The sequence below is a fragment of the Capricornis sumatraensis genome, chromosome 2 (assembly GCF_032405125.1).
Source record: "Capricornis sumatraensis isolate serow.1 chromosome 2, serow.2, whole genome shotgun sequence".
Lineage (NCBI taxonomy): Eukaryota > Metazoa > Chordata > Mammalia > Artiodactyla > Bovidae > Capricornis > Capricornis sumatraensis.
Genome location: NC_091070.1, coordinates 89,604,325 through 89,631,784, shown reverse-complemented (window position 1 = coordinate 89,631,784; position 27,460 = coordinate 89,604,325). Strand labels below are relative to the sequence as shown.

General features: G+C 42.9%; 1 protein-coding gene across 1 annotated transcript in view; it reads right to left on the bottom strand.

Moving 5' to 3' along the window:
* Positions 1–27,460, bottom strand: part of SERINC5 (serine incorporator 5) — a 107,703-nt gene that overhangs the window by 6,028 nt on the left and 74,215 nt on the right. Inside the window, exons 3-11 of the mRNA XM_068963992.1 lie at positions 25,656–25,834; positions 25,104–25,186; positions 23,550–23,643; positions 15,966–16,177; positions 14,345–14,440; positions 10,900–11,026; positions 4,626–4,692; positions 1,511–1,550; positions 715–859 (exon numbers count right to left, since the gene is read on the bottom strand). Coding sequence (XP_068820093.1) covers positions 715–859; positions 1,511–1,550; positions 4,626–4,692; positions 10,900–11,026; positions 14,345–14,440; positions 15,966–16,177; positions 23,550–23,643; positions 25,104–25,186; positions 25,656–25,834 — 1,043 coding nt within the window. The remainder of the gene's footprint in view (positions 1–714; positions 860–1,510; positions 1,551–4,625; positions 4,693–10,899; positions 11,027–14,344; positions 14,441–15,965; positions 16,178–23,549; positions 23,644–25,103; positions 25,187–25,655; positions 25,835–27,460) is intronic.

Genomic DNA, 27,460 nt, shown 5'->3' with positions numbered 1-27,460 from the left:
CCTTAGGTATATCCTAACGTACACCAAATTATGATCCAACAGAAACTCTGGATCAAAGAAAGATACAAAAGGAACTGAAAAGAATCTTCATGTAGTAACAGGGAAAGTCAGACTCATCATGTAAGTTAAAAAAACAACAAACAAACAAACAAAACCCAACCCTCAAGGGAGAAAATATGTGTAATCACATTTATGTTTAAAAAAAGTATATAGGCTTATAAATGCACAGAAAAGAAATGAAAGGAAATACATCATATGATTAGCAGTGATTATGGAGTTGGGGTGGAGGGCCCATGCTACTTTTCATACTTACATATTAGTTGGTTTTTTTTTTTGAGATGTTTCAAACTTTTGTAATGAAAGTATTGAAAAAAAAAAGACAAAGTAGAAAAAAAGAGTATCATCTCTTTTCTAAAAGCCAGATGATTGCTTAAGAATTCTAAGTTCTTTTTCCATTTCTGTTACTATGTGCTATAGACTGTCCATATGCTATTAACCTCCTATTTTCTTAAGGCTGCAGTAAGCATCACCAATTTCCAGGGTTAAAAGTATGCCAAAAGACTGTCAGGAACTTGGACTGTTTCTGGGAAGACGAGTGTGGCAGGTCTTGGAGAAGAGGCTAATTAACTTCAAGAGGTCTGATTTTCAGGCTGTCAAGAATAGGATGTTTTAAAAAATTAACTTCTGAAACATCTAAGACGAGGGGCCACTCACTTGAACCAGTTGGTGACGGTCATCATCACATAGAGGGAAGCCAAGAAGAACATGAAGTGGAAATAGGCATAGCTGTAGACGGTGCTTTTCTTCTCATCATAAATGACCCGTGGGCCCTCTTTCATATTCCGCTTCTCTTCAGCGTCTGTGAACCACAAAGTGAGCACAAGCTCCGTGAGTGAACACGAGGATGCTTACCACTTTCGCAAAGCCAAACTTGCTAATTTCCAACCCAGAGGCTGTTGAGTAGGAAAGCTGTCAAACACCATTTGTACCCTCAGGCGATCTCATCTACGCCGTAAGCCCCAAGCTCCCACCTCACCCCTGAACCTTCTGTAATAGGATGAGTTATCTACTGGCACATTTATTTTAATAGAAGAGAGCTCTTAAACACAGAAAACTTCTTATAAACTCAGAAGAAAGTGACAGCAGAGAAAGAGTTCTCAAGCCCCTGGAATGTTCCAATTCAAGAAGAGGAAGCTGAATGAAAGAAATTTTCCAAATTTGCATTCCTTTAAAAAAATGTACTTCTTGCTCCTCAAAAATGTACTGTGTAATTTAACTTATAAATATGAGCCAAAAATATCAACTTTTCCTCATCTGCCAGAATACCAACACAAATTCCAAAGACCCTTTGGGAAGAATGTGTAAAGTATATAAACAATAAACCAGCTCTGGAATAAAGGAATTCCTCTTACCACTCAAGCTATTTGTGCCTAAATCCCAAACGCCTACAGACGAGTGGTACAGGTCTGCAGGGGATCACGGAGGCCCAGATGGAATGTTGTCCACTTACCCTCTCCTCCAGAGCCGAAGCAAAAGCAACACCGGGCTACCTGTGAGGGCAAAACCAACCAAGTCAGGAGGCTTGCTTTCTGCTTTTCCATCTCCACATCGGTTAGGAACTAAAGGCCATCTGCGTGCCAAATTTTCCCCATCTGAACTACACTCCAAATCCAGAACTGCACATTTCATCCCTTCAAAAGGTTCTACTAAGTGTGTGTTCTTCCCTGATGGTCTGGGGGCTGGTGAGATGGGAAACACGAGGACATGGAGGTGAGCCACCCAGAGCCCCTTCCAGGGTGCCCCTTTAGTGCCTGCTCAACCCCTGCAAGCCTCTGGGTGGCAGCTCCAGGTTCTGCCCTAGCTGGGAGTCGCCCCACCCTCAAGCAAGCCCTTCCTGGGCAACCCACGCAGGATAAGAGCTCCTAGCAGAGGTGTAAAGGTGCAGCCACAACCCGTGGGGGACAGCTTTGATGGGTCATATCTGCTCCGAGCACCCGTGGGGTGAGCAGTGGCTCTGTCCAGCCTGCAGTACCCTTCAACTTCCCTTCCCTCCTCCGCATGTGTTGAAAAGTCAAAGTGTTAGTTGCTCAGTCATGTCTGACCCCCATGGACTGTACCCGCCAGGCTCCTCTGTCCAGGGGATTCTCCAGGCAAGAATACTAGAGTGGGTTGCCATTCCCTTCTCCAGAGGATCTTCCTGACCCATGGGTTGAATCCGGTCTCCTGCATTGTAGGCAGATTCTTTACAGTCTTCTGAGCCACCCGGGGAAGCCTCCCTAATAAATATCCTGCACGTCAGGCTCTGCCCCGGTGGCCACTTCTGGAAAACTCGGCCTGGAACATGAAGTGAATGAGATAAGGCCCCCTCCCTCTGGGAGCTCCCTCCTGGCGCTCTGCTCTACTTGCTGCTCCGCTCGATCTTCTTTGGTGCCAGGGGCTGAGATCATTATCCTGCATTTAGGTGAGGAAACTGGGGTCAGCCAGGTTGAAGACCTGGCCTTAAGTCACGAAACAACCTTAGTGACAGAGCAGGGACAGGAACTTGGGCGGATGGGAACTCCCAGGTCTGTGCTTCACAAGGGGCAACAGGCAGCATGTGATATCTTGATGGTGGAGCCGACAGACTCAGAAAGGGGACAACTAAGGGATCTGGAGCCAGCAGGCCCACCCACATTGCTACTAGAATCAGACTCTGAACTGGCGGCCTAAGGGAAGCAGGGGTACCAGGGACGGCCACGCAGGGGGTGGCTCCTTCCAAACGTTGCACCACGTTTCTGACCTACTCAAGATAACAAACTTAATCCTTTTTAAAAATTGCGTTTATGAAAAATTACTACATTGATTCCAGAAAGACTCTGCTAAACAGAATAAGAAACACAACACATACCAGAACAGTCTAGGAAGTGCTGGGTCCTCAATACCTCTTGGCTTGATAGTTTTATGATAAAGAACAGAGAGCTGGGGGCAAGGATGTGGGAATTCATGCCCTTTGTCCCATTTATACACCTCAAAGCCAAGCCCTTTTTCCTTCCTGTGTCAAGGAAACTTGTCATAGAGGGACTGGTCTTGACAGAATCTTGGATCAAGGGATATAGTCTAAGATTCCTTAATTCATTCAGGGGGCCCAAGACATGTTATGCTGGGGTCCCAGTTCTTTTGAAGCTTAAGTTGCCACAAGCAATGACTGACTCTCTCTTTCAAAGGTCTATCCTATGAAACGTGATGCAAGGAGTTGGCAAACCAACTTCCATCCTGTGTGCGCTCCGGTTCAGAGGGAAACACTGGGGCTCTTTCCTCGGAATGAGAAGAAAAACATGCTCTTAAATCTAATGCGGAGACTTGCTGTTCTTTGCACTTTTAACTCTGTACACAATAGGGATATTGAAGCCAGAGCGGCCCAGCCTCAGCAGGGGTCACCCAGTCAGTGGTGAGCATGACTGCCTGCCTTCTAGAGCCATTCTCTTCTGAAGAATAGGCAGCAACCCATTCAGACTCAGTACAGTTTGCTCCTTCAAGTGACAGAAAGAACTGGTGAATGCTCCTGGCAGACTGACAACCCCTCATAACGGTCCGCTCTTTCCAGGTCAGGTGGAGGGAGGTCCATCCCCAGAGCAAAGTGCCCGTGTCTGGACAGATCCCAGGGCTCTTCCTCCATGCAGGGAAAAGCAGCCGGGGGTCGGATGCCAGGCAGGGTCAGCAGCAGAGCTGGCAGACAGCAGCTGGATCTTGGGCAACGGTGGCTGGGAACACAGCACCGACTCGAGCATGACTACATGGTTTACATGCTGGCGAATCCCAAGTTTAAAGGACTTTACTTTTCTGTTTGTCCCCCACCCTGATGGAAAATGGAGATAAAAGCCTCCTTGGGTTTCTTTGAAGATGAAATCACAGATGCAGTACTTAGAACATAGCAAGTCCTATTCGTCCCTGGAAATGCCTCTTGTTTCCATTCCTGGAGTCAGGGCGGAGTCTTTTTCTGGCTGCTTCCATCTGATTAGACTTTTTGTGACCTCAGTGGTTGTTCCACCAAGGGCCTCAGAAAAGGACTTTTGCATCAGACAGAAAAAGATATTCTGCTGACCGACAGGCCTCTGTTCACTGTTTGCTATTCTTCACCCCATGAAATGCCCACCTGCTGGAGCTGCTGCAGGGAATAAGCTCACATATAGACAGTGCCCAGCAGTGCGCACAGACAGGGTGTCCCTCCCCTTCTCTTTCCAATAGCCGCTGTCTGACCTCACAGTCGTGGCATGTATGGAGAACACAGACAGGTACACACTAGGGGAAGGGATCAGAAGTTAAAACAACCCACATACATTCTGTTACGACAAAGGAAAAAAGCAGAGAGCAGACTGACAAGCTACCCAGGCCTCTGGTGGGAGTGGGGTGGCCGGATGCCACACCAGAGGCTGAATTTGTTGGAGAAAAATCAACAGCTTTTATTTTAATCCTATAATATATTGAGGACATTTCTTTCTCCGTACAGGAATCGTGTTCCTTCCTGAGTAAAGAAAATGGGACCATGGGATGCAGACCACTAAAGATGCAAGTAAAGACATAAAAGGCCTTCCTGGAAAATGGGTCTTCTGAGATAAAGCAGGGCCAAGGAAAGGAAATGAACTTACTTCCAGCTCCGGAGCTGTGTACCGGCCCTGCAGAGCATCGGAACTTGATCTTGTCGTCGATGTCAAGCTAAGACAAAACAGAAAGGTCAGCTGAGTATATTAACATGTCACATAACATGTCGAAGGTGGGCAGAGCTGCCTGGCCAGGACTCCCAGGAGGCTCGCTCTAACCTACAGTTCTGAGTAAATAAAAGCTGTCTATTTTAATATCCCACTTTATTCCAAAACTGGCTGACCAACTTGACAACCGATATCTTCTTCCGTGGATTGCATTAGACCATTTTATGCAAACAGAAGCTTAAAAAAAAAAGTTGTCTTTTGGTCCTGTTATTTTGGTTTTCACTTTGGTTTTTTGCCTCTCCTCCTTCAAATGCCAACATACTTTTCATATTTCACTTTTATATTTCCCATCCTTTTGACTAGTCTCACGTAGAAGAGATCAAAAGCAATGAAAGCAGCCAGAAATGGTGATAAAACTCAAGGGCATGAAAAGCAAAGGTGGTCACAATTTTCTGTGATAATCAGCCTTGGACAGACAAGTTTTTCTATTTAGAAATTCGGTATAGAGTAGCTATCAATGTCATTTAAAAAAATTCTTCCTGCCCCTTTCCTCCTGCCTAGAGAGGTAAAATGTTGTAAAATCTGGCTTACAGATTTATTTTTTCCTGGGGTGGGGATCATTTTAAGCACATTTCTATGTGTAAATATACAGTGTACATGAATAATCTATACGGATTCACTTAGCAAATGTTTACTGAAGGTGTGCCGTGTCAGGCCCTGTTCTACGCACTTGGGAACTCGGTGAGACATACAGCAATCCCATTCCTCCTGCCACTCCAGGGATAGGGGAGAGGGTGGGACGGCGGGAGCTGTTAGTGGGGAGGCAGGAATTCCAGACTCATTTCAACCAAATAAACCACAAAGGGAACACTGTCTTCTGGACTCATTCTCATCCCCTTTCCCAAGGAGAGAAGAGATCAATGAGATGCAAAAAAACAGTAGAAAGCTTCCCTCATAAAAAGGTCCTCTGGGATCCAAGATCATTGTTTCTTTTGTCCACTGAAGTCCAACAGCATCACTTTCATTTCTGCTTTGAACTGATGGATGTTAATGGATGCCCACTCCACTACCACTTCCTGGCTTGAGCCTGGTCTGAGGAGTGACAGAAACAATTCCATGGCTGTGTGCCCAAGAAACACACACACCTGGCTCCTGTGCTCAAGGTGCTATGTTTTGCGCATATGAGTTATGAGTTAATACAGTCTGTCGTTTCCATGGGGGGACATGGGACTTAACTTCAGGAAGAGATCAATATCTGGAATTTTCATCTGAAAGACAACGCTTATTCTTTAAAGGAGCATGGCTTAATATTCCATTTCCTAGCTTCTCGGGAATAAGATGGTTTCAGAAAAGCCAACTTTTGGTCCTGGCACCTCTGTCACTTCACTTTCATCATCAGAGGATACTAAGAGCGGGAGCTTTTGTTCTTACTTCTAAAAATACTTATAATCAGTTCATCATACATATGGATTTCTATAAGCAAATGTAACTATAAGATCTTTATTCAGTCATAGCCTTTATCCACAAAACATTCTTCTTAGAATTACTGAGAAAATACTGTTGCTTTTGCTTTTTACAAACTCTTTAAACGCCTGGGAAATTCTTACTGTCTGCACTCTGACTATTACTAGAACCATCTGGTCTGCACAAGACAATTCCCGGATTATCCATAACCTCTTCCCTTCCAGGCCTCAGGCCTGAGTGACTTTAACCCTGTACTTCCTGTGGGGGTGAGAGGAGCCTGACAGCATTTGGTTGGGGCAGAGCTTCACTGGACACAAAATGTGTAGTATTTCTTATTTGATTATTATCCTGAGCCCTCACTCACTAAAAGCCAGTAGCATCTTTCCATTGCTGTGACAATGAAAAAATATAAACACCCCGCTACCCCTAAGCCCTCCCAACCTCTGCTGAGCTCTGAACCCCTTGCACACTGGAAGAAAGATTTGTAACGCAGATGCCCCTCCACATCTGCTTCAGCTGCTTTTGGAACTGGCCAAACTCCACTAGGTCACAGAAAATCTCCAGCCAACACGTCCAGACTTTCCTGCTGGAGACCACAGATTCTGCCCCTGACCAACTTACAGGGCCCTTGAGAGATCACGTGACTACTCTCAGCCTTGGTGTGATCAAGTTCAACTTCCTTCCCAGTGTAACACAGAGCTGGAGGCTCAGCTCCCAAGAGAAACCAGAGTTTGTAGGAAGAGGCCTTCAACATACCCCTGATGCAGAGACATGAAGATTTCTAGCTGGCAGGTTCTGGAGTAACAGCATTCCCAAAAATATACCCCCCAATTCTTAAAAAAAAAAAAAGGCAGCAGGTCCAGCCCACACCAACAGTACAGGTAACCCTCCTTGATGTGCCAACTTTTCTCAGCTTAAATTAGCCCCTCCAATGCCATCTTACTAACCTTTCAGTTATTTCCAAATGGTCTGCCATATTGCTGTGAATGTCCCATTTGAACTAGCAAGTTATTTGACCACTACTAAAGATTCTTAGTTTTTCCAATTTTGTACCCAAATTCCTAGACAGCTGAAAAAAATACTTATTTTCTTTTCTCTTAAGTATAGCTAAAACTAAAATAGCCAGAAACATTTTATAGCACAAATGCCTCCTAATAATGCAATTATGTAAGTTACCCAGCTGATGGGTCCACCTAAGTAAAACGACCTGACTCCAAGTCATCCCAGGGGAAAGAAAAATGACTACGAACATGTCTCTCTCTATTTCAGCAAAGGAGGGGGAAGGAAAGGTTTCTGTAACTGGGTGAGACATATAGGAGCAGGCTCCACATCTCAGTTTCCTTGTACTTTCATGGAGGGAACTGACTATTGTGGGGTGGGGGGGCGGGGCACAGCTTGTGGATTCTTAGTTCCCCAACAAGGAATCGAACCCAGGCACTTGGCAGTGAAAGCACAGAGTCCTAACCCCTGGACCTCCAGGAAATTCCACTCCACGGGGGGACTGAACTTGATGGACTCCATAATCCTGTCTCATTGGACAGATTGTGAATTTAAAGCCGACAGACTTAACTGCAGCCAAAATCTAGAGACCAAGGAGGGCCTCAAGGAATAGCTAGGGGAGGACAGGGCAGGTGACAGCCGACGAGGGCACAGGGGCATAGCCATACAGAGAGAGCCACCAGGGAACTCCTGACGGGGTCCAGGCTGTGACGTTTCTTTACAGCATAATGCCTGGGTGCAGGGGAAGAGGCCACCTCAGCTGGAAAGCCGGGCTGTAGTTTTGGCTGAACCCTACTTCCAAGCTAAGACAGCCAGGATTAAAACATCCTCATAGTGAGTGCCACAGAAGCAGGACTTGGGGCAGAAAGCCAAAAAGCAAAACTGGAGTTCATTATGAGAGCCTCCTGAAGAAGCATCAGAGAGAGAGAGAGTGTGTGTTTGGGTGTCTGTGGTTGGGGGTGGGGAGGAGATACTCCAGTTAGGAAAGAACACAGCACAGTGAGCCTCTAAGATCTTACAGAAGTCCCAAGCAGTCTTGGACTTCTGTTGAAATGGGCGATTTCAGACTTCCCTGGTCCAGGGTTGGGAATCTGCCTGCCAATGCAGGGGGCACAGATTCACTCCCTGGTTGGGGAAGATTCTACATGCATTGGGACAACTAAGCCCGCGAGCCACAACTACCGAGCCTCTGTGCCACAACTATTGAAGCCTGTGCACCCTAGCGCCTGTGCTCTGCCACAGGAGAAGCCACTGCAATGAGAAGTCCCAGCTCCACAACAAAGCGTAGCTCCCGCTCGCCACAACTAGAGAAAGCACACTCATAGCAACAGGACCAAAAATAAATAAGAATAAAATTTTTTTAAAAAAAGAAAGAAAGTGGGTGAATTCTTCTCTCTGCAGTGCACACAACCAGCTAGTCTTCCTACAGATTCTATCGAGAAATCTGGACATTCTTGCAATCCTCTTCAAATGACAGTTTTCGCCCAGGCAATGCAGCCTCCTTTTGTAACATCTTCCAACTTCTTAATCCTTTTTGAGTCTAGGAAGTCAAGATTTGAAACTCTCCAAATTGTACCACCTCCCACATTTCCCCTTTTCAAGGCCCTCCTGGGGCTGAACTCAAAGCCCCCTCGAACTCCAGGCTGCTTGCTATAACGTTCTCAAAGCCCACTCTTTCTGGAGCTGTGGTGGGTAATTAGAGCAAGCACCAGTCACCCAGGGCCCCCCTCGCTGTGCAGCACCGTGCTGAACCCCCAGGAATCAACTGCCATCACCAGGAGGTATATTCATGCCGTGTGCTGCATCAACCCACAGAGCTGCCTGTTACTCCCCAGCTCCACTTGGTGTGGCTGCTGTTTTCTGTCTCCTCATCCTTCGAGCACTATGGTTCTGCAGATTGATTACCAGCATTCAATAATGTGCGCTATTGGCATTTAGACGGATTTTACATAGCAGCTGTCAGCTTCAGTTCTTTTGGGAATCTCAGACTAGACCTTGCCAACTTCTGCTAAGGTGCTGCTAAATTTCAAAAGCGATGTATAGGGTGGAAATTACATACCACAAACCAAAACCACTGGTGGCAGTTCTATCACCATATTAAATAGTATTTTTGCATCTTTCCCACTGATAGCAAATCTAAGCCCTGTTTTATCTAAGGGAGCAAATATTTTTAATCATGTGGGATTAGGCATTCAGCAACTCACAAAAACATCTGATTTTAGTCTATCAAATATCTTTACAGTTCTTTTTTCTGATAATACAAACAAAAGAAGCAATAGTTCATGTTAAAAAAAAAAGAACACTTTTTTTAAAGGAAAAAAAAAATTATATACATAATACAACCACCATTACAAGCTTGGCTTATCTCTTTCCAGGACTTTTTCTTCATATGTAAATACAACTACATTTTATTCTAAAAATAAAATATTCTACATTTATAGTTCAGTAACCTACTTTCTCCTTGCTGGAATCACCAATATTTTTTACATGCCAATACAGAAAAAAAGTGAATGACAGATCATAAAATTAGCCATGTTGCTGACATTTCTCCCCTAAAGCCCCAAAATAATAGACTCAGGAAGGAAAAACTTAGGAACGGAAGGACTGAGAATCAGGATTAAAATGTGGGTGCCTTAATGGTTTTCCTGAAAACATGCATTGATGTGAGCCCGAGTCAGTGAACACGTATGGAATTAATAATAACGGAAGGCCACAAAGTATTCGCGACGGTCGCTTTTGCTGCAGTGTGGAGAGGCTGCCACTATGTCACAGACAGGCTGAGAGTTGACACTGCATGCCTTTGCAAGCTTGATGCATGACTGTGAGCACATGCTTCATAAAACTCAGTTCTCCTGCCTATATCTGTTGTCAAGGCCCATGTCTGCTGGACCCTCTCTACAGCATGAAGGGGTGTTAGAGGCTGTAAGAGAAAATGCCAGCATGTACAGAGAGACATTCTACTTATACAAGCTACCAAGGATGGTTCAGTTTTGGCCAAAGGATCACTATAACGTGCCTGTGACTGGTTGAAATTTTTAGACACTGAAATATACCGAAGTGTAAAACACAGGAATAAAACCTAAACATGAAAGGATGACTGTCAAAGGGAAGCGTGGAAACATGTAAATGGAACAAGAAACTTACGATTCCTACCCTTTACTCTTCTCCCTCTGGTATGTTTTTTAATATAGATTTAAAAATAATAAACCCCACCCCAAGCACCTAAAACACAGCCTGCTTACATATCACACCTACTTTTGGAGGAATGACTTCACTCCTTAAAAGCAATGTGAGTTTTAGCATAAAAGAAATGTTTCCTGTCTTTCCTGGACCAAGCACAAAATGTCTGTGCATGGAGTACTTTGTACTCTTTCCATCAACAAGAGAACAAACGTTTTTTCTGTTGGAGTAGAAAGTTGCCAAAACATTCTGGCACATACCGTCTCTTTCTCACTTTGTGCTCCCTTACTCTCCAAAAGGGCTTTAGCAAGTAATACTCAGCCATCTTTTAAAGGACCACAACATACTGTATATATTTATTTTATTTACCCCAAAGAAATACAAGTTATGTAAAATGAAGTCCAAACAGCTAGATTTCATGTGGTATACCACCTTCTTACTTCAGGCTTCATTTTCCCTCTTCCTCAGACGGTATTTGTTTGACTGCCTCATACTGCTAAAACTTATGGAAATTTTCCTCTCGTACTTTTAAAGTCTGCAAAGATGGCCTCAGGTAACTTCTAACACTTACCATGAATACAAGATGCACACACACAAGATAGCAGTACCCAGTCCAGCAACCAAGGTCTTGTCCCTGTATAGGTCCTGACCAAAGTTAGGCACACAGATGGTGACGTTCTTCCCGTGTTCATCTAGAACTTGTGAAGAAAAGAAAAAAGGAATCATTGCCATATTAGAAAAGCCCTCTGTAACTCAGGGAGGCATTCACTTTGGGAAAATTCATGCAGTATAGAACAGTGAACACTCAGCACTGCAAAGGTTTCCTCTACCATCCAACTTAACTCGGATTAGATCGCTGCTCTGTAAAGCACCCTCTCCCACCAGGGCAGCCTCTAAGAATAAGACCCTTGGGTGTCAGCTTAGTGCTAAAGGAGTCTTCAGTACCAGGGATTTCTAAGAGTCATGTTCTTTTTCAGTACTACTGGAGCAATAGTACAAAGTATTGGCTCATGGGTCTTTCCTCATGGCTCAGTGGTAAAGAATCTGCCTGCCAATGCAGGAGACGTGGGTTCGATCCCTGGGTTGGGAAGATCCCCTGGAGAAGGAAATGGCAGCCCACTCCAGTATTCTTGCCTGGAGAATTCCATGGGCAGAGGAGCCTGGTGGGCTACAGTCCGTGGGGTCACAAAAGAGTCGGATACAACTTAGGGACTAAATGATAACAATAAATTGGCCGACTGGGCAGCAGGTAGCATGCAGGTGACTGAGAGCATCCTCCATGTCTATCATCCTTGGAGACGAACCAACAATCAAGCAGGAACTCATAGGAACTGCTGTCCGGCCAACAGCCTCCACCCAGATAAGAAGTCATTCTATTGTCAGTAATAGTACGGTCATGACATCTTTTAGGCTGTAACCTGGGAAACTTCTCAAATGGCTAGGGTCTAATAAAATTGTAGAGGCTATATAACAAAGATTTCTATCACATTACCATCATTAGTTGTTTACTTTTTATCTAACAGAGTCTTCAATTCTGAACACCCAAGTTGGCTCTATTTGCTCTGCCCCCAAATAAGGAACATAAATATAAAATAACAGGCTAGAAACCATTTTACAAACATGCACATTCTATGGGCTTGAAGTTGCACTAAAATTATTACTTGTACTCCCACTTGAAACTGTAAACTTAACTGCGTGCTGTGGCTTAAGGAATCTTTATTCTTAGGCCACTGAAAATTTTCTTTACAAACCTGACCAAAATATGAACTTTGCTATTTAAGTACTACCACCCAAAATTAAAAGTTTTTTTTTTCTGTATTTAAGTGATACCTGCCATTGAAAAGAAAAATGCTGTAACCAAAAAACCCCATTAAGTTAAAGCCAGAGATTAATATGTAAACAGTCAAATACTCATAAAAGTTTTAAATAGACTAGATTTAAATAAACTTGAAGTCAAATTTATAGAGCTTTTTTCTAAAAAATATTATATCCAGGATAGACTATACTTAACAAAAGACCTACAATTATATTCACATTGTACTATAAATAGCTATAAAGGCAAGACCCATACATACGGCATGTATATGCTAGACATGTATATGCTAAAACTTTCAGAAACACCTTTGCATTTGCTTTCTAAATTTAAAAAAGGAAAACATCAATTTTCTACTCTAGAGAAAAGAGTACATTTATTTAACCTGATTTATATAAGATAAAATATACCCAAACACACATTTATATATACTTACATATATATGAGTATACATACATCTATATACCACAATAGTGAAAAAAAATGATGAAATATAAGGAGTTTGGAGATCAAAATAAGAAAATATGGTCCTTTATTGGGAAAGCTCAAGGGCTCATACAGTAACAACGTATAATGGTCTTTTGATAGTTCTCAAATATCCGTTGCAACTACTCTATAAAAATAATAGGCAACCTTTACAAAGCACCTCTGACATGCCAGAAACTGTACATATACATATATACACACGTACTCAACTGAAGTCTTAAAAACCACTCTGTAAAAGAGGAATCTTAATTATCTTCTTAAAATAATAATTAAAATTCTTATTTTAAAGGCAAGACATCTAGGAAGAGAACAGTAAGTCACTCTATATAAGTTACTGAAGTGGCAGAACCACTCCCCCATGCTCTTTCCACTCAGAGTCAGAGAAATGATCACTGAAAGTTAATAACCATCTAAAAACAATAGCAGTAATAAAGAGAACAAAAAGAAATATCTTGAATATTTCTGATAATGTGATTATTTGATTATTTCTGAGCAGGAAAATGCAGATTAGGCTTACAAGCAAACTCATTAACCCTCGTGAGTTCATGTCTTTCCTGCAGAGCAGCAAGCCTCAGGAGAAGGAAGGTCCAGGTTCATGTCCCATGTTGAGGACACTTTTTTTTTTTGCATTTTCTAGTCCTTTTATTTTTTTTCTTTTTAAATTTAAATTTATTTATTTTAACTAGAGGCCAATTACTTTACAATATTGTATTGGTTTTGCCATACATCAACATGAATCCGCCACGGGTGTACACGTGTTCCCCATCCTGAACCCATCCTCCCACCTCCCTCCCCGTACCATCCCTCTGCGTCATCCCAGTGCACCAGCCCCAACCATCCTATATCATGCATCGAACCTGGACTGGCGATTCATTTCATAGATGATATTATACATGTTTCCATGCCATTCCCCCAAATCATCCCACCCTCTCCCTCTCTCACAGAATCCAAAAGACTGTTCTATACACCTGTGTCTCTTTTGCTGTCTCGCATACAGGGTTATCGTTACCATCTTTCTAAATTCCATATGTATGCGTTAGTATACTATATGGGTGTTTTTCTTTCTGGCTTACTTTACTCTGTATAATAGGCTCCAGTTTCATCCACCTCATTAGAACTGATTCAAATGTATTCTTTGTTAATGGCTGAGTAATACTCCATTGTGTATATGTACCACAGCTTTCTTATCCATTCATCTGCTGATGGACATCTAGGTTGCTTCCATGTCCTGGCTATTATAAACAGTGCTGCGATGAACATTGGGGTACACGTGTCTCTTTCAGTTCTGGTTTCCTTGGTGTGTATGCCCAGCAGTGGGATTGCTGGGTCATAAGGCAATTCTATTTCCATTTTTTTTAAGGAATCTCCACACTGTTCTCCATAGTGGCTGTGCTAGTTTGCATTCCCACCAACAGTGTAAGAGGGTTCCCTTTTCTCCACACTCTTTCCAGCATTTATTGCTTGTAGACGGTTGGATAGCAGCCATTCTGACTGGCGTGAAATGGTACCTCATTGTGGTTTCGATTTACATTTCTCTGATAATGAGTGATGTTGAGCATCGACACTATTTAGTGAAGAAGTCTAGATCACCTCTCTACTTTGATGCACTGCCAAAGTATCTCTGATACTTAAACGATAGTTTGAGGAGACACAGTCCTCACCCCACAAATGACAATATTCACCCTGCAAGCACAGTCTGCCTCCAAGTCCAGCTTACCTACTTCTGCAGGTTTGCTGGACAGGGCTGAGAACGTGAGATACGTGACATAGCAGCTGATGAGACCCGACTGCAGTATCCCAGAGTGTGGCTGTCCTGGAGAACAACAAGGGACCATGTTATAAATCAATGGTGAGAAAGCATATGCACCGCCCCCCCACCAAAAAAAAAGGTCTGCCCCAAATAATATCCCTCAAACCTGGAGCCCCACACATGAAGGTAAGAAGAGGTACACAGTGTATTTCTCATATAACACTAAAATCTTTGAGGGGAGGGAGTGACACACTGAACCTAAATGCCACTTCAGAGATGCCAAGTTCTGCCGAGTTCTCGCCCAACACTTTATTTTGATAATAACTACAGCTGTACTGAAACATACTGCCTGGTCTCCCTGGGGTTTGTAACATTAGTTCTTAAATCACAAGGTCTCCAGAAAAAATTCACCACTGTTAATTTGTGAGATCACATAGCTTAGTGGGGTAAATGATGGATTTTACAGGGAGGACCTGGATTCCATACTCACAAAGCCTTCAGATACTCAGAATCCATGCCACTGGGGAAGAGTTCTCATCTGTCAATGGACAGAAAACCTTTGGGAATACCAGAACTGGTCCAAGCCAAAGAATGTGGCTATGGGACTCAGCATTTATTGGGAAAAGGCTTTCTATGTTATAATATTTAAATTAAACGGTTCAGATGGCTAAGAGTAACCAAGATGCAATTAAAAAGGACTCATCCTTTTTTTTGGTGAAATTTTCAACCATAAAATATTTAGTTTTACTCAGTCTTCCCTCTGATGAAATTTATCTCCAGAACTTTACCTATCAAATTATAAGGACCAATAAAGGTAAAAAATAGGCCCTTTCCAGTGGTGCTCTTTGGCATGGGAATGAGACCCACCTTAACAATTAATGGCACTAAACCAACTTGTAACTATTTCAAAAGGTAGAATTTAACCCAAAGAATATTTTGATCTGAATACTAATAATGTCTTAGGAAATTCTTAATGGATAAAGGAACTGGGTGAATAATAAAAATCTCAATTTCAACAATGAACTTCAGTCATTTCTTTCTTTTGGCTTTGAAACAACCATGAGCAAGATCAGGCTCACAGGTTTCTATTGGCTTTGTTGAGGAAGGACTTGGATCTGAGAAAGGCCAGCTCCTGGGGCCAGCGGATGGCTGAGCCAGGTTTGGATTTCCTGTTTCCTGATTCTGGGACCACGCTGTCCTTGATTTGTGGTCCACAGAGGTCTTAAGTCAAAGATAAGCCCAAAACAGCTCCTTCGGAGCCTTCTCATTCATTCAAATTTTACAGAGAGATTATAGGAAAGAGCTAAATATCCACCAAAGGCATTTTCCATTGAAACACTTCTTGTAGTACATTATTTAACAATAGTAACATCTATCTTCTTATTTATTGACTTCATTATACTCAAATCTTTGACAAAGGCATGACTGACTATCACCTTCAGCCCAGTGCAGGGTAGGAAGAGGACACTGGAATCCCACCTTTCCTACTGCTGACCCACCTGTGGTAAATAAAGAACTGACCATAATTTCCAAAATTATAGTCAAAGACATTTATAATATGAACAGGAAGTACGGATCTCATACTTACGATCTCGGACAGAGGGTGAGATGGATACCACAGACATTAGCAGACACAGGCCTCCATTTACTCCCAGCAGAATTTTATTTTCCATGCAGCCATCTTTCTGGGTATAAAACACTGCCATCCAAATCAAGCCTCCCGTGGTGATGGAGTACGCGATGAGGGTCACCAGGGACAGAGAGGCGTACCACAGCTTGTTGGTAGCTGTGCCTGCAGTCCTGTTTCTCCAGAAGTAGAGCAGAGGAAGGGGTGGGGGGAAGACAGGTCAGTTGATTCTCCAACAATATCTACCACTCTTCAAGCATTATTAGCTAATGCTGTCAGGTCCCAGACCATCGTAATGAGTTATTCAGATGACCTATCATTTTACCAGTTTTTGTGGATCACAACAAACTGGGAAATTCTTAAAGGGATGGGAATACCAGACCACCTGACCTGCCTCCTGAGAAACCTGTATGCAGGTCAAGAAGCAACAGTCAGAACTGGACATGGAACAACAGACTAGTTCCAAACTGGGAAAGGAGTATGTCAAAGCTGTATATTGTTACCCTACTTATTTAACTTCTATGCAGAGCACATCATACGAAACGCCAGGATGGACGAATCACAAGCTGGAATCAAGACTGCCAGGAGAACTATCAACAATCTCAAATAGGCAGATGATATTGCTCTAATGGCAGAAAACATGGAACTAAAGAGACTCTTGATCAGAAGAGAGTGAAAAAGCTGGCTTGAAACTCAACATTCAAGAAACTAAGACCATGGTATCCTGTGCCATCACTTCACAGCAAATAAAAGGGGAAAAAGTGGAAGCAGCAAGAGATTTTATTTTCTTGGGCTCCAAAATCACTGTGGATGGTGACTGCAGCCATGAAATTAAAAAATGCTTGGCCCTTGGAAGGAAAGCTATGGCAAACCCAGATAGCATATGCAAAAGCAGAGACATCTCTTTGCCAACAAAGGTCCATATAGTCAAAGCTATGGTTTTTCCAGTAGTCATGTAGGGATGTAAGAGTTAGACCATAAAGAAGGTTGAGTGCTGAAGAATTGATGCTTTTGAATTATGGTGCTAGGGAAGACTCTTGAGAGTCCTTTGGACCACAAGGAAATCAAACCAGTGAATTCTGAAGGCAATCAACCCTGAACAGTCACTGGAAGGACTAAAGCTGAAGCTCCAACTCTTTGGCCACATGATTTGAAAGGCCTACTGGCTCAGAGGTTAAAGCGTATGTCTGCAATGCAGGAGACCTGGGTTCGTTCCCTGGGTCGAGAAGATCCCCTGGAGAAGGAAATGGCAACCCACTGCAGTATTCTTGCCTGGAGAATCCCATGGACAGAGGAGCCTGGTGGGCTACAGTCCACGGGGTCGCAAAGAGTCGGACACGACTGAGTGACTTCACTTCACTTCACTTCACTCATTGGAAAAGACCAAGATGCTGAGAAAGACTGAGGGCAGGAGAAAGGAGCAGCAGAGGATGAGATGGTTAGACAGAATTATCAGCTCAATGCATGTGAGCAAACTCCAGGAGATAGTGAAGGACAGAGGAGCCTAGGATGCTGCAGTCTATGGGGTCACAAAGAGTCAGACATGACTTAGTGTATGAACAACAGCAAACAATCATTTTACCAACTAAAAACTAGAAGATACAGCTGAATATGCAAAAAATTATTTGCTCAAGCTTAGAATTTTTTCTTAACACTGAAAAACTTCAGTCTTTGATTCAAGTTTATTCAGTAACTAAAGTGAATATCCACAGACTTTAGCTTCCCCATTCTGGATGTCAACTACCCCAGGACAAGTTCTGGCAGCATTATAAAGTGGGCTGTGTGCTGGAGTTCTCACTGAATTTTCCCAGAAACACAGAGCCCGGAGGTGCCAGTCTCTTTCTCCAAGTGCTGCCAGCAGCTCCTGCTGATGCCCATCTTCTGTTTAGGGAGAGAGAAGTAATAGAACTCCACCCAGGGAAAGACTGGCTGACCTCATCTCTTCTGTCTTTGCACTGAAAAGACGACTCTATACCAGGACTGCTTCTCCCAAACAATGCCAGGTATGATTAAGGAAGAGTCTGACATTAAAAAAAAAGTGAAGGCAGGAATTCCCTGGTGGTCTAGTGGTTAGGTCTCAGTGCTCTCACTGCCAGGGGCCTAGGTTTGATTCCTGGTTGAGGAACTAAGATCCCACATGCCTTGGAGCACAGCCACCCCCTCTAAAAAAAAAAAATAAAGTGAAGAATAAAATCAGCCAGAAAAAGAGTAAAAATTTTAATGGGATTTATAATGAAGACTCTAGAAGAGGAGACTAGTGTAAAGATTGTATTATTTTATATAAACATTATTAAAGGGATGGGAGAAGTATGTGGTGGCTTAACAACCTATAGAGATTGTTCAGAACAAAGAACAGTGCTTACTGATGCTAAAAGAAGAGGCCAGAACTACAACAGGGGTTGGTCTGAATCACCTCATCTGCCTTAGGGGTCAACTGCCCTTTGTAACCACATCTCACAAAACTTCGAGAGCAGGCAACTTGCTTAATGTCTTCTCAGAGTTGGAAGGTGTTCAAGCAGCCCAGCTGAAATGTTTGAATGATGGAGAAGTTACTGCGGCCAGAAAGAAAACAAAGAGGAAAGGCCAAAATGATAATGACCGTCACACTCCTGACACTGAGCCAGGCGGTCCAATGACTGTGGAGTCTACATAGAGAAGGCACACAAATCACATGAAGATAAAGTGAGACTCAGAGAAAGCAAAGAGTCAAATGCTACCTGTTGACAGGGAGAGAAAATGGCTTATGAAGAAAAAGGTGAACACTGCTGACCAGTGTGTAAGTGGGGGGGTCCAGCTATGTCCTCCCCAGTCTTTTGGGCTATTTTACTAGTGTAAGAAGGACTTTCTTAACAGTTGATTTTGCTTGGATTCCCAAGGTTAAATCTTCAACCCTAACCTCTCCCCTCTACTCCAGGCTCATATTATCCCTGTTAGTGTCTCCACTTGGAGGTCTAACTGGCTTGTGGACCTTAGGAGGTCCAGGTTAACTTGCCAGTATTCAAACTTCCATCCCCAAACCTGCTCTCCTATGGTCTTCCCAACCTCAGAATGTGGCAATTCCATTAGGGGTGGGGTAGATAAAGAACTGCAGTTGCTCAACCACTGTCTTTCACTCCCTGCCCCTCCCCTCTCCCCAACATCATGCCAATTCCAGCAGCAAACTCCCTTGGTTCCCACTTCAGACTCTATCAGCATCTGACTGCTGCTACCATCTAGCATCAAGCTACGGCACCCCTCCCCTGGGTCACCTCCCACTAGTCTCCTTACTTGCACCTACAACCTCCTCTCGTCTTTTCTTAACTTAAAATGTGCATTAGATTCTGTCCCTCTAGTGCCCTGCCATCTGCCATGATGGCCCCAGAAACCTTTCATGATCTGGTCCAGGGCCATCTCTGATGAATGACTTTATCCCTTGCTCCCTCCCCTCGCACCTCTGGGGTCCAGCCACAGTGGATATCTCCTCGCTCCTTAGACAAGCCAGCACAGCTCTTGTGTGCTTCTTGAGAAGCTTAAGCTCTTCTCAAGTTCCTTCATCTCCCTCATGCCTTATAATGAAACCCTTTCCCTGCCCTGCTTGCCCCAACTCTCACACCCACAGCACACTCTCCACCATTGAACCTATCACTTATTTGCTTGATTAGACTTATTAGCTACCCCGTCTCCTCTCCAGGAGAATACACACTCCACAGAGCAGGGCACTGTTGCATTCACTGCCTACTGTCAAATGCCTGGCAAGCAACAGGTGCTTAAAGAATGTCGGTGCAAGGACTGCCAACTGTCAGAGAACAACTCGATGCAGCAATGAGGACAGAGTGGCCGCTACCTGTTGCTCTGGACTCTGCTGGTCCTCCCGAGACAACCTCTGTAGACACGCCAAATAATGCCATGACTATACTCTTGGTGCCTGGCACAGAGTTGGCACTCCAAAAATTCTGAATCAATGCTCAATGCGAGCACTTGGATGAAGATTAGAAAAGGACCAAGCAGCAGGATGAAGTGTATAGATACAGAAGCAAGCAGGTTATCAGGTTAGAAGAGGTGGCTGGGCTCAGGGATGAGGGCTAGTGGAGAACAAAAGCCAACAACAACGTGAATTTTTAAATCTAGAAAGTCTAGGAAATGAGTCTTCATTAGAAACACCTGACTATACTATTTTTTGTGATTTCAGTTTTGATATAGAACTGACACTTTAAACCACAAAAATTGACCTAGGAAGTGTTAAAAACAAGATGAAAGACTTAAAATGAAGTCACTAAGGCTAAGCCCCATGTCACCAAACCGACACAACAGAGTGTCAGCTCTCCCAGAAACAGTCCATCAGAAACTAAACCAGTCAATCAGAAATCTCCTATTCAGCACTAATTAGATAGTCTAGTTAACTAGTTAGGTAGTCTGACTGGTAGGACCTGCCATCCCCTATAGGGAAGTTACCTCACAATAACTAAATTGCTTTTCTGCCTAATGTAACCTCCTTGTCTCTGCTTCCCTTTTGCCTATAAAAGTCCTTTTATTTTGTACAGCTCCTCAGAGCTCCTTTCTACTTGCTAGATTCAGTTCAGTTCAGTTGCGTCTGACTCTTTGCGACCCCATGAATCACAGCACGCCAGGCCTCCCTGTCCATCACCAACTCCCAGAGTTCACTCAGACTCACGTCCATCGAGTCAGTGATGCCATCCAGCCATCTCATCCTCTGTTGTCCCCTTCTCCTCCTGCCCCCAATCCCTCCCAGCATCAGAGTCTTTGCCAGTGAGTTGACTCTTCACAGGAGGTGTTGGAGAGTGCTAAATTTGAACCAATTTTAACAAACATTTTTAAATGCCCTAGCTTATCTTTTAACAAAAGAACAAGACACATCACTTCACAGGTATAAAAACTGAGGTCACAGTAGTCAAGTCATATGCCTTAAGATTCAAAGATAGTAAGGAATCCGCCTGCAATGCGGGAAACCCGGGTTCAATCCCTGGGTCAGGAAGATCCCCTGGAAAAGGGAATGGCAACCTACGCCAGTATTCTTGCCAGGAGAATCCCATGGACAGGGGAGTCTAGCGGGCTATAGTCCCTGTGATCATAGTCAGACACGACTGAGCAACTGAAGACGCACACTTGCCTCAAGTGAAACAGCCAGATAGTCAGGGACATTAAAACCTGCTGCCTGGTATCCAGGCCCATGGCCTTTCTGTCCTGCTGCCTTTGAGATTATCTCTTTCTCAAGATCTTTACAAAAGGAGAAAAAAGAAAAGAGAAGAAAAACTTTGGTTGTTTCATCCTTGAAGAGAGATACAAGTATTATATTTTCTAGACTAACCTTGAAAGCAAGAATCTCCACTTAAAAAAAAACAACCCTAAATTAAACGAACTTCCATAAAAATAACAATACTTGTACACTTCCTAGCTTAATCTTAATTTTAGGCAGATCAACAAGCCACGAGTATGTGGACAAAAGGGATTTTGTTGGGATACTGGCCCCATAGCCAGTACAACAGCAACATCAATCGCTGCAAAGCTCTTAAGCCATTCCTATTAGGTGGCTTCTGAAAAGTTTTTAAAGTGATCAAACACTTCCAAAATGCCTGTTAAAACTTGGCATCGATAATCAGTCCTAGAAAATGGCTTCAGAATCAATCAAAACATTAAAAGTCAGAATAAAGCAGCACAAGCATTCTCAAGAGAACATACTATTTAATGGGCAAATCAGGCCCTCAGCATCAAAGATATTAATATTTTACTGCCAAGTTCCTAACTTGAAATTTGTGAAAATCTTAGAAAAAATTGGGGATGACATATTATATTTTGTCTAATAAAAAATTCAGAGTGAAAGTACATTAAGAATCAATGGAAAATGTGATATTTTATCAATTAAAATGCATTTCTAACTTACTGTGCACATTTCTTCTGTACAACTGAGAAAACGGGGTCACATAAAACTATAGTCATCCATTAGACTTATCTTCAGGAAAACTTTGCAGCCTCAAAACAAGATCTAGTAGAAACCCCAAACATACTAGGTTTTCAGGATGACTCAAAATGTAGGACAGCATGCAATAATAAACTTATATTTTGGACTTCCCTGGTGGTACAGTAGATAAGAATCTGCCAGTGCAGGGGACACAGGTTGAATCCCTGGTTGGGAAGATTCCACATGCCGCAGAACCACCAAAGCCCGTGCACCACACTGCTGAGCCCGTGCTCCCCAAGAGAAGCCCGGGCACCACAATGAAGAGTGGCCCCTGCTCGCCGCAGCTAGAGAAGAGCCTGAGCGGCAGTGAAGACCCAGCACAACCAAAAACAAATACACTTAAAAAAAATTCACATATGAGCACAATTCAGACCTAGAAATCTGCATTTGCATAGTGATTAAGACTTGAAAAATACCAAAATACGACTGTAGTGCTACTTGGAAGATGATCTGATGTGCTATAAACATTTTTAACGCTGGCATTTGGGAGCATACTCTAGTATTTACCAAATAATAGAATGACCAGCAGTATCTTTTTATTCATGCATCTCATGATTTGATCTTTAAAAAACAAAACAAAACCCAAACAAAACAACAACTACCAAGCTGCAGAATATAACCAGAATGAAAAGTGTTTTGAGAGAATGTGGACAGTATATTTTATGTTATCCAAAATTAAAAAAATAAATTCACATTCATATAGAACTTTCAGATTTCCCCTACCCCAAAACAGTATAAAATAACATGATGCCTAGAAAATCTACAAAATAACAAGAGGCTTACTAGATACAGCAGGCAGTTATTTTCATTCATATTTTATAAAGTCAGACAGAGCAGTTAAGTCAGACAGAGCTTTGCCCAGAGTAACAAAGTCACCTTGGCCTTAGCACTGAAGAAGCTGGACCCTTGTCTAGTCATTTCCTCAACGTAGCTCAGCAAGAAAAAAATGAGCCACTAATAGTCTGGCATTTGCCACACATCTTGGGACATGAATCCTATTTTTAAGGCACTTAGTGTCTATATTTTTAAAAGTCAGGATGGCTTTCTAAGTGAGCACAACAAAAGGTTCTAATGAAGGGGCCCTTCTTCTCTTAGGCAGTTGAGAAAGAACAAAATTATTTTTAAAGAACTAGTCCATTGAATAGTCTTTGCTGAAAGTGAACTTTCAGCTCCAAACTACTTTTTTCTTTTTTAATCTGCCAAGGATGGGGGCCTAAGATAAAGCTTACTCAATGTTTTTAGCCACTGACACAGCACACAGCTGGGCTGCGAGGCTTCAGCAGGGGGGTTGCCCGTGGCTAAGTCTCAGAGTCCAAATGAGAGGGTGTAGGGGAAAAGGGAGAAAAAAGTAAAAAGAACTGATGCAGGAAAAAGAAAGGTAGGAATGAGAGAAAATCAGTGTGGGAGAGGAGTAAAGAAAGAAGTTCAAAGAGCAGAGGGAAGGGAGAGAACCAGCAAAAACCAGTTTTGGTGCAAGCAGGCTGCTAACCCCTGGCAATACGACTCAGGGTAGGGCCTCTGTCGACACTGGGCACTTCCTCTGGGCCAGAGAGTGAGTTCACCTGGAAGCTTTCCACAAAGGGACATACCAGTTCTTGTTCCATTTATGCGCAAACTCCACAAGCAAGAGGAGCTGGATGACTATGAAGAGGAAGCCTCCAACGGCTCCCACATAGCGCCAGGCTGCAAAAGAAGACCATTTGAACGGATATGAGGTTACAGTCCTAAGTGTCTAACTCAAAAGAGTAATGCCTATGGTTAATTCTTACCTCAGGCTCCCTGTACTGCTAACACACTGAACTCCCATACAACTGTACAAGGTGGGTACTACTATTATACCCGCTTTACAGATGATAAAAACAGAGTCTACATAAGCTGACCAGGTCCTGCAGCCAGTAAAGGATGTGAGCACAGGCAGTCTGGCACCACAGCATCCAAGCTTCACCTCCATGCTATAAATACATGCCAGATACCTTAACAGATGTAGTTAATTCATAAAAGCAACAACAACCTCCCATTTAAAGTAAAATCACACATTGCCAGAAACACCCAAGATGTGAATTTTACTGGGAAGAGAACCATCAAGGTTCAGTGAAGAAATGAGGTTCAAACTGAGTTCTACCACTGGCTCAGCCACAGAGCAGCTCAAACCTTGGATGAGCACCTCACATCTCTGGGTTATCTATAAAACAACTGAGCTGAGCTAGCGGACTAACTGTTAGGTCCCCTCCATTCTAAGTATATTATTCTAATATATACAAGGACCTCTGTGGGGACTAGAAAACTAGTTACAGGCATTTTAGGTTAAAAGACAACTTGGATACAACTTCCTTAAGGAATGCATAGAAGCAGTGTGACCCTAAGAAACTCGCTGGACCTGGCATGTGGCTCTTTGAGGAGCTATGCTCATTCACAGTGTGAATACTTTCACTATCTTGATTAGGAAAGTGAATCCATTGCGTCTGAACAGTGCTTTGAAACTCTGAAACGCAGGCTTTATTTTTCCCCTCCCCAGCTCAAATGAAGAAGGGCCCCTTGTTTCACTTATGATTGAATGCTTCATATTAAATATTTCTGGTAGATTCCATCGATAAGGATATGCAATTGAATTGAATATAACTGACTGAATAGAGTTAAGTGTTACACAGTTTCCCACCAGTCAGGTTTAGACACAGCCTAGAGGACCCCACTATCTTAGACACAGCTACATCTTAGACATAGCCTTTTTTAGCCCACTATCGCTGCAGCAGATTTGAAGCTGCTAAGAAGCCCTGGGTTTATGTGTAGGGCAGAAAGAACAAGGTCACGCTGCTGACATGCTAAACTAGTTTTCAAACAAGTTTTCCAAGTGCCTCATTTTCTCTTCAGGCCAGTAACCTTTAACTTCAGTTCTTCAGCCAGCAGAGTAACTAGAGGTTCTGTCACCAATCCGGGGAGGTGCAGGTAGGGTGGGGGGTGTTGGGGGGGAGACAAGAAGTAGAGAGGGTGAATGAGTGTGGGCTGGTGAGGCAGATTTTTTTTTTTTAAGCTACAAGAATGTTAGTAACCTAAACTATCAAAGGCACCCTGGACTATGCTCTGGAACAATTTTACAAAGTGGGTGAAAACACAATAAATAGATACCCCCAACTCTCCATTCATACCATTCAGAAAGGTCTCCTGATCTGGAATGAAGAAGGCTCCTGAGCACATGGCCCCCAACAGCAGAAGTTTAAAGAACCAAAAGCTGGAGGGGGAAAAAAAAAAAAAAAAAGGAAATGTATTCAAATGATATTCAAGGAAGGACAAAAGACCTCTTAGAAGGTAAGTGTGTCAGTCCATGATTCTGTTCACTTCAAATGGAGGGGAAGAAATTAAGTGACTGGAGACTGCCTCCTCCCATAATTAGACAGACTCAATGTTTGGCCTCTGATTCTGCCAAACCCTTTCGTTGCAGGGTGGAAATGACCTGGGGGAAGGTCTTGGTATGAGAAATAAACTCTTATCTCCACTGCATTTCTCATTATCAGATGTCGCAAACAGGAATTCAGTTCTTAGTCCACTGTGCGGTGAAAAGTGTAACTTCTACCTTCTCTAAACTCACTGCCAACAATTTCAAGTAGAGGAAAGCAGTCAGAGGGTGTGACGAGTAGAAGACGCCTTGGAATGCTGCTCTGAGGTCAAGGAAAGGAGAAACGATCCCTGTGAAGACTCACCCATTGTGAATGTAGGCTCTACAGCTTTTACTGTTGTTGATGTTCAAGGTCAGGAGGCAGAAGATGAAGAAGAAACAGGCCATTCCAAAACAGACTCTGTATACTGCAGAATACCCCACCAGCTTCTCACAGGTGTCACCAGCTTTAATGCCTTTACAAATATCTTCAAAATAAGGGATCTGAAGAAAAAGAGAGAAAGCCTTTGTTAAAACTACATAAGGAAGAGTTGGTGCGGTTCTTCCAGCCTGCAAGTCAAAATCCAATGTGAAAAACACCATGTACCAAGAGAAATTAAGACTGAGAAGAAAGACTCTCTTCCAAAGACCTTTTCCTTAATTTTCTCTGAATCCTTTTTAGAGATACAGCGCTCATAACGTACCACTCACCCTTCACTTACCCCTAATGAATTCTGAAATCCAGCATCAGAATTTTTAAAAGTGATGCTTATAATACACGGGTATTTTTTCTTAAAATGTGTAAATATAGAGATTAAGTGCACATATGCCTTTATTTATGTAGGATAAGCTCCTAACCTAGCAATGAAATCAATGGGTCAGGTAGTAGCTACATTTTAAAATTTCAAGCAACAAAGTCAAATCACTGTTTTCAAAGGCTGCATTTATATCCCACCAGCAATATTTGGGACTGCTCACATTCCCAGCCTGAGCACCACATTTAAGGGTTAAAAACCATGAAATTGTTTCAATGTCCATAGTCCTCATTACTAGTAAGGTTCACATCTTTTTTTAAATTTAATATATTGTTCTGTGAATTGGTGGTTAATAGGATTTTTACTTGATCCACTGGAGTTCTTTATTTATGGATCTTAATCTGATAAATGTCAACAATGGTTTCAGTTCAGTTCAGTTCAGCTCAGTCGCTCAGTCGTGTCCGACTCTTTGCGACCCCATGAATCGCAGCACGCCAGGCCTCCCTGTCCATCACCAACTCCCGGAGTTCACTCAAACTCACATCCATCGAGCCAGTGATGCCATCCAGCCATCTCATCCTCTGTGGCCCCCTTCTCCTCCTGCCCCCTATCCCTCCCAGCATCAGAGTCTTTTCCAATGAGTCAACTCTTCGCATGAGGTGGCCAGAGTACTGGAGCTTCAGCTTTAGCATCATTCCTTCCAAAGAAATCCCAGGGCTGATCTCCTTCAGAATGGACTGCTTGGATCTCGTTGCAGTCCAAGGGACTCTCAAGAGTCTTCTCCAACACCACAGTTCAAAAGCATCAATTCTTTGGCGCTGAGCCTTCTTCACAGTCCAACTCTCACATCCATACATGACTACTGGCAAAACCATAGCCTTGACTAGACGGACCTTAGTCAGCAAAGTAATGTCTCTGCTTTTGAATATGTTTGAAGGTGAAGTCGCTCAGTCATGTCCGACTCTTTGCGACCCCATGAACTGTAGCCCACCAGGCTCCTCAGTCCATGGAATTTTCCAGGCAAGGGTACTGGAGTGGGTTGCCATTTTTATTCCAGTATAATTAGAAGGTTTTAATATAAAACCCACTTACATTATCAGAATAATTAAAAACATTATGAGAACAAGCAGCACATTTCTATTAATGTCAGAAAATAAAGATTTACTGTTTTAAAAAAAAGAGAAAAATCTGCTTCTTACCAATATCAAAGCTGAACACTCTTCAGAACAGAAAATAAGTTGAAAAATCACATTTAGCCTTTACTCACAAAACAAAAACTAAAACCAAGGGGAGAAAGGACAAAACACTAAAGGTAAAGCTGAAGCATGATAATTTCATTTATTCTACAGAAAAGATCCTGAACAATGAGGTTATT